Source organism: Eumetopias jubatus, unplaced genomic scaffold (assembly GCF_037043125.1).
Source record: "Eumetopias jubatus isolate StellerSeaLion01/CBP00866 unplaced genomic scaffold, mEumJub1_p1.0 scaffold_8, whole genome shotgun sequence".
NCBI classification, from domain to species: Eukaryota; Metazoa; Chordata; class Mammalia; order Carnivora; family Otariidae; genus Eumetopias; species Eumetopias jubatus.
This window is the reverse complement of record NW_028274814.1, coordinates 57,055,657-57,063,237: the sequence shown is the minus strand read 5'-3', so window position 1 is coordinate 57,063,237 and position 7,581 is coordinate 57,055,657. Positions and strand designations below refer to the sequence as shown.

General features: G+C 33.0%; 1 protein-coding gene across 2 annotated transcripts; it reads right to left on the bottom strand.

Moving 5' to 3' along the window:
• Positions 1-650: 650 nt before the first annotated feature.
• On the bottom strand, positions 651-5,578 carry IAPP (islet amyloid polypeptide). 2 transcript variants are annotated; one of them, XM_088025569.1, is made up of 3 exons: positions 5,499-5,578; positions 5,288-5,377; positions 651-840 (listed from the first exon to the last, which is right to left on the bottom strand). In XM_088025569.1, exons 1-3 carry the CDS (start codon positions 5,576-5,578, stop codon positions 651-653), a joined length of 360 nt encoding a protein of 119 aa, XP_087881695.1. The 2 variants fall into 2 exon arrangements, with proteins under 2 accessions (XP_087881695.1, XP_027949034.1); XM_028093233.2 differs by lacking the exon at positions 5,288-5,377.
• Positions 5,579-7,581: the final 2,003 nt, after the last annotated feature.

Sequence of the window (7,581 nt, the reverse complement as noted above, 5' to 3'; positions counted from 1 at the left end):
CTACATCAAAAACTAATGATGTAATGTATGGTGATTAACATAACATAATAAAATAAAAAAAAGAAATTGTTTAACAGGGTCCTTATAATTGCTGGTTTTTTTTAGTGTTCTTAACTTTACTCTCAGCTATTTACAATTTACCAAGTTTCCAAATACCATTTTCTCTCTCTCTCTTTTTTTAAGATTTTATTTCTTTGACAGACAGACACAGCGAGAGAGGGAACACAAGCAGGGGGAGCGGGAGAGGGAGAAGCAGGCTTCCTGCGGAGCAGCGAGCCTGATGCGGGGCTCGATCCCAGGACTCTGGGATCATGACCCGAGCCGAAGGCAGACGCTTAATGACTAAGCCACCCAGGCGCCCCGCATTCTCAAACTCAGGTCATAAAGATACAGGCAAAAGAATGACTTTTTAATATGTTTTTAAAATAAAAATTGATAGCAAGAACACTTTATTTTTAAAGACATTGATTTTTTTATTATGGGATTCTAATTAGCATTAAATTTAAAACAATTCTTACCATGACAATTTATAGGTACTGGCAATAAACATGGGACATAGAAACTCATGTTCATGCTAATGTTAAAGTACAGAGGAAGTCACTAGGATATTTATACATGAAACAATAAGAACTGTGGAGATACATTGACCTCTAAAGGGGAAAGTAATTCAATGGTCCCCTGTTTAAAATCTCAGCTGTGTTCCTCTTGCCATATGTATTGGATCCCACATTGGTATGTGAGAGAATGGCACCAAGATTGTTGCTGGAACGAACTAAGAAATTTGCCAGGCGTTGAGTTGCACATGTGGCAGTGTTGCATTTCCGCTTTTCCATCTGGTGACTGGTGACATGGAACAAATATGGAAAGTTAGAGCCTTAGACTCAGATTGCATACACCTTTTTTAAAAATTTTTATTATGTTATGTTAATCACCATACATCATTAGTTTTTGATGTAGTGTTCCATGATTCATTGTTTGCGTGTAACACCCAGTGCTCCATTCAGTACATGCCCTCTTTAATACCCATCACCAGGCTAACCCATACTTCTATAGGACAACAGATATCCCATATTGATAAAAACTAAAGGAAACATTTTCATGTAAATAACTCAACGTTTTGGTTTGGAAACATCTGGATAACCAAGATTTATTGACACCTTGAAGATGCAGCAGAAGCAATTTTTGTCTGGGACATCATATAACAAAACATCCGTTATAGTCAATGTTGAATTTCTCAGCATGATCCTTGGAAATTTCAGCAGTTATTCCAGATAGTAATAATAATAAAAAAGTGTGTCTTTGTCTTACATTCTTCTAAATCTTCTTTTATTCTTCTAAATCTTAATAAATCTAGTTCCCAATATATAAAGAGGATTTAGAATATAAAATTTATATGTAATCTGGAATATGTGGAATTAAATATATATATATTTATTTCCCACAACTTTCCAATGAAAATTAAGCAGTATAAGATATTTTTGTTAAGTTCCCTGAGATCATTAAATCGGGGGTGTTAAGAGAGAAATGCCAGGTACCATTAATGCTCAAGGGGAATCAAATTTATCACTGGTTCATGCACTTTCACTGTTGTACATTGGGAGTTCTATTACTCTTAACATAAATACATGAGCATTACTATCTTTCTTCGGCCCATTTGGTTCTTTTTAACAATTTTAATGATAGGACTATGTTGAATGTTAAAAACAAAAGACTTTTATGTTAATAGTATTAGTATTCACCACATTCTTTCACCACCTGGAACAATTACATAATAATATTCCAGGTAAGTCAGAAATTATCACTATGGTTAAGTAATTCATTTGAATGTTAACTCTTGTTTCTCTCTCTCTCTCTCTCTCTATATATATATATAAATTCTATATTTCAGAATTTATGTCAACTCTGTATTTTTGTACCACCCTTTGTTCCATCGTGCTCTCAAAATGGTATTAGAAATGGATACAGAATAATAACATGCTTCCCTTTTTTGCACATGATTAGGAAAACTAGGGATATGTTTTAGTTTTCAGCTCCATGGAAATCGAAATATTAGTAAAACTTAGGATAAGTGTAAATTGGGAAAGAGATATAGATATGAAGCTACATTCAGAAGCAAGTTGTTATACATAATTTGGGGCAAAATGCAATAGATTTGATCTCAATGTGTTTGCTTTGTATGGGGAATATTTCATTGTCTATATCTCTCTATAGGGATAGCCCAAGAGTAAGTGTTTTTAAATCTCATGTAAATCTTTAGGGTTTTTATGCTCATATATTCTTCCAAATATAGAAAATTCTTATGGCATCAGGTAAACTTGGTATTGTTGAATATAAGTGTATGCTGACAAACCTATTATTAAGGGAAAAGAAACCCATTTTGGGACCTAATTACCTGGTCTAATATGTCAATATTAGTCATATTATTTATTTAATTATTTCTCTTTGCATGTGTAGTAAGCATGGCCAATGTACATTTCCAAAGAATGACTTAATGCTTTTTAAGAATTAAACGAATAATTCATAAATCTCTTAATTCTAAAAGAGAATAAGTTTTTCTTGAAAAAAGCAGAAATTAGAATTTGACCCAAACACTTCAAAATAATAAGTTTAAAGCAATAAAGGAAATAATGGGCCAAATTGGGAAGGTTCAAAGTGATATCTGTTCCAAGATATATTTTGCAAATGCCTGGAGCAGAGTCTGAACTGATCTATGTGTTAAATGTCTGAGTAGTACGTTGATAATTGGTCTCAAGGTCTGTAACAATACTTAAAATTATTCCAACTAAAATGATATCCTGTTTGAGTTAGCTAGAAGAGCCATCATTCCACTTATAAGAAATATTAAGAGCTTCTATGTTGATTTGTTTCATTATTATGAAACTGCTTTCCCAAACAAGACTTTTCTTGTAAATATAACATCAGTATGTACAAGATTCTTTCCCAAACTATCATTAAGATAGAAAAAGATGGCTGAAATGGTTAGTAAAAGGCATCACACCCCTACTTTCAGGCATTTTTTTTTTTCTCTTTAACTACTTGGGCAGACAAGGCCTGCCTAGCATCTAGTGACAGACGCTAGTTCAAACCCATTGACCACCTACACACATGCACAAATTCCTAACTTTAAGAGTTGAAACCATGATGACTATAGACTGAAGAATCATTCTTATATTATCTCTCTTTAAAAACATCTCAGTTTCAAGGGCTTTTAAAGATTTATTTTAGACACAGAGAGAGCATGAGTGGGAGAGGCAGAGGGAGAGGAAGAGAAAATCTCAAGCAGACTCTGTGCTGAGGACCAAGCCTGTTGAGGGGCTTGATCTCATGACTCTGAGACCATGACCTGAGCGGAAAAACTGACTGTGCCACCTGGGCACCCCTCAAGGATTTTTAAAACAGTTTTAAACTGTATCCCTGCTCCAGTTCTCAATATTCATTTGTGGAAGTAATTATACTGTTGGTTAACCTCTGATTATCTGCTAGGCAGATATTTACTGAGTGTTTAAAAGTTGGTGGGCAAGTGTGTAATCCTTTTGCCTCAGTCAAGAGTATAAAATATTTTTTGGGATGGTTTGTAAAGTCATTTTGTTTCCTCTTAATCTCATCTCATACAGACATAGAAGTTAAAGAAGATCTCAAATGAGGTGATTAAATTTTATAAGAAAAATGACATTGATAAATCTATATCAGCTTTGCCTTTTTAAAAGTGTGTGAGATTTGAGTCATTTTCTACATAGGCTTTCACAGCTTTTTTATGAGATTTATAGAATATTACATGGTTGAACAGATCAGGATGATAAATTCTCCCCCTTTAAAAAAAATGATCAGACATACTGGTTTCTGGAAATTCATTAAAGAGTAATTTGAAGAATGCTTTGGCAGTATTTCTAACAAAGATTCAAATTAAGAGATTGTGAGACTAACATGAAAATAACTTGAAAATAAATAATGTTATATACTATTTTATTTATGAGTGGAGTTCACCTCATAATAAACTCGTATACATAAAGACATACTGGATAAATGTGCTTATCAAATGTCTATATCTAATGAAAGAAAAAAATCAAGATATAGACAGAAATACTAGATAATACTGCTATTTTCCTGTTATTCTATTATTCTGCTGGTTTATCAGAAACTTCATGTCAGTTTCACTTATTTTACCCACAAAAATCCAATTGAAAATTAGAGTTAATTCTGAGAAGAACATCCTGTAAATTCAATAAGCCTGAAAGGACAAAAGAAATCTGAGGATTCCTGTTATTTATTACATGTGGGTGCTGCAGAACTCTTTACATATCACCACAGACTGCCACCTCGACAAAAAAGCACCTCAAAGGAAAATAGACAAGACACTAATAATTCTACAAGAAAAGTTTTCATGTGACTTGAAGAAACTCTTTTCTTGTTTTTTTTTTTTTTTAATATTTTATTTATTTGACAGAGAGAAACACAGCGAGAGAGGGAACACAAGCAGGGCGAGCGGGAGAGGGAGAAGCAAGCTTCCCGTGGAGCAGGGAGCCCGATGCGCGGTTCGATCCCGGGACCCTGGGATCATGACCTGAGCCCGAAGGCAGACACTTAATGACTGAACCACCCATGCATCCCAAAGCAAACTCTTTTCAAAAGTAACCTTAATACTACTCGGTCTTAAAGAGTGTGTAAGTTGAGTCCTACAAGACTATGAGGAGTCAAACTGATTTAGGCACAAACAAATCCTCAATTATATTGTTTATGACATATGCATGAATTTGGACTTGAGAATCTTTTAAATAAATGGAGAATTACAGTTCTTTCCCCTTGAAAGTTGTAATTATTGCTAACATTTTCACCTGACAGAGTTTTTAGACTTCCTTAAAATTACCACTTAAATGACATGACACCTTTTGAAATAAGCCTTCTTAGGAAATTCTGATGCACATGCTACCTATTGAAAACATTTTTAAGAAGTATAAATTTACATTTAGAGCAGCTCAGAAGTAATCTCATGAAGAACATATTTTTTAATAATTCTATTTCATTCATAGAACAGTTAACAATATAGAAAGAATCCCCTAGGAGCCAATGGCTTTTAAACTAGTTCTTAAAAATAATAATTTGCTCCCTGATTATTTCTATGTATTTCAATTGCCAGACGGTGATGTAATAGTTTTGGATATTGCCAGAGCCCTCTTAAGAGAAAAAAAATCTATGTAAATATACAATAAAATCCCACCTGATATAGAATATATGTTTTAAGTTTCTCTAGTTTATTTGAGAATCAGGTTAATATAGTGGAAATTACTACCCTTTGGCTTTTCCTGCTTTGTATTCTGGTTTTGCCCCTCTAGGTTCCAAGAGCATATTTCCTGACAAAACTGGAACTATCCATTCCTGTCTGTCAGAAGTTCTGTCAGAAAGATGCATCTATTGGCATAAGGGCTGTTAATTATATAGCAGTTTTTAATTCTAATTTTCCCACATTTTACAAAAGAAAACAAGATTTTTAAGACACTAACCTTTTAATAGGAGTAGCTTTCAGATGGTTTAATGCAACTGAGATTACAATGAGAACTACCGGCAGCTTCAGGAGGCACATTGCTTCTCAAATTTTCTGAAAAGAATAATTCAGCATTGAAATCAAGAAATTTTTTATAGCTCTGATTGATGGAATTTGAGACTAGAACCTACTGTAAAAAAAAATCTCTTTTTAAACATAATCTCCAAAGATAATAGTTTTATTGATATACTGCTCAATTTTCAAATATTTTTAAAATTTTCACTTTCCCAATTTCCTTCTCTAAACAGTCTGGAAAGTTGTTATTATACCATTTTATCCCTTTAGGCTTTCTTTGAAATAAGCCATATGTTTAATCCCAAATCTGCTCTTCCCTAAACAAATAATATTTTCCCATAAACAGGAAATTCTTTACCTTTTAATGTTTCAGTGTCAGCAAAATCAGAGAATGCCTCTAATGGTAAGAAAGCTTCATGAACAATCCCAAGCTTGCATCCACTAGAGTATTTGTCCCCCACTTGCCAATGAGTAATCCAGCTCTTATATACGCTTCACACCTTTCCCAGCTCTGACATCAGGCATCTCAGAGAGACTGTCATTAATTTCCATCCCTATAGATAGAAAGTACCTCATAGACAGCAGAAGCAGATGGGTCATTATTACATTAACACATCAGTAAACAGTAACATAACAGATACAGAGTGTCTTTGTGCAGTTAATGGTGTGTCACACACAGCAGAAGTCTGAATTTTCCATTTTTGTAAAATACAAGTGTGGATTTTCAAAGGTTAAGCAGTATGCTCTAGTAAGGGATTGATTAAAGGAAGTGATTAAGAATAACAAATGTGTTTATATGCAAAGAGTGAAGCCAGGGACATTGAAGAATCTAATGAGGAAGCTAAAGTCAAATGACCCCAATGGCTTATTTCCATGAACATTCAGTAGTAGTTTAAACTATGAGGGTAAGGTACATAAAAAAGCACACTAAAAAAGGAGAGAGAGAGAGAAAAAAAAATCAAAAGCTATTTATATGAAGTGGGGGATGGAAGATCAAAGGAAGCAAAATAATAATTTTCAATCCCCAAATTCATTTGTCAGCACTTAAATAGACACATATCTATATAATTAAGAAATTTTTGCTTTTTCTATTATTGCATAGAAACACTGCAATTATTTTGAAAAAATAAATTTAATTTGTTACTTTTTATTTTCTCCATATTGTTCTTTTTTCTAAGTTATATTTAAGTTAATATTCTAAGTTATGACAATTTAATGTCATATATAGAAAGTAAAAGAAATTCCAAATGCTAGTGAAAACATGCATATCTATGTTTAAAAAAGAAGGAAGTTCTCCATGTAAAAAAATTAAGTTCACTGAGTTCATATACTTCTTTAAAGCTTAGTAATACAGTTTGAGGGTGTTTAGTAAAAATTTCAGAAAGAAAGAAAAAAACTCTTTTTCCAATACTTATTCTAATTATCTACTGATTCTGCAATTTTATATTTCTGTAAAATTTACTGATATTCCAAAAGGAAAAAAAACATAAGATCAAATGATTTGGAAGAATGATGATTTCCTATAAGAAGATAATTAATGTAATTAACAAAGTATATACAATGATTTACAGATGATACAGAAACCCAGAGATATTAAATAACTTGTCCAACATTACACATCTAGTTCATGTTGAAATCCTGAACCAAAGTTTAGTTTTTCTGATTTATGCTCTAGTGTTCATTTAAACCAAAATACCTGCTTTTAACCTACATATTTATTTATTTTCCTTTTTTTCCTCTATACTGGTTGTTTGGTCTAGTGGCTTGATTTCATTCAGGTAAGAATCCACTGTTTCTTTCCTGTTGCATCACAACATCTGGCTGAATCTCTTTTGTGGTGTTAAGACTGATCAGTGAGATCAGATTTTGTCAGCCACATTGTCCATTCTGAGTTCTCCATTAGCCCTGCAGTCACTGGTTTTAGCAACCATTGCCTAGAATCATTGTTTTATTGTAGGCTGCAAGTGAGAGTATGATTCTTTTATTTCCTCTACATTTATTAGCTGAAATTCTCCAGTAAAGGAGAA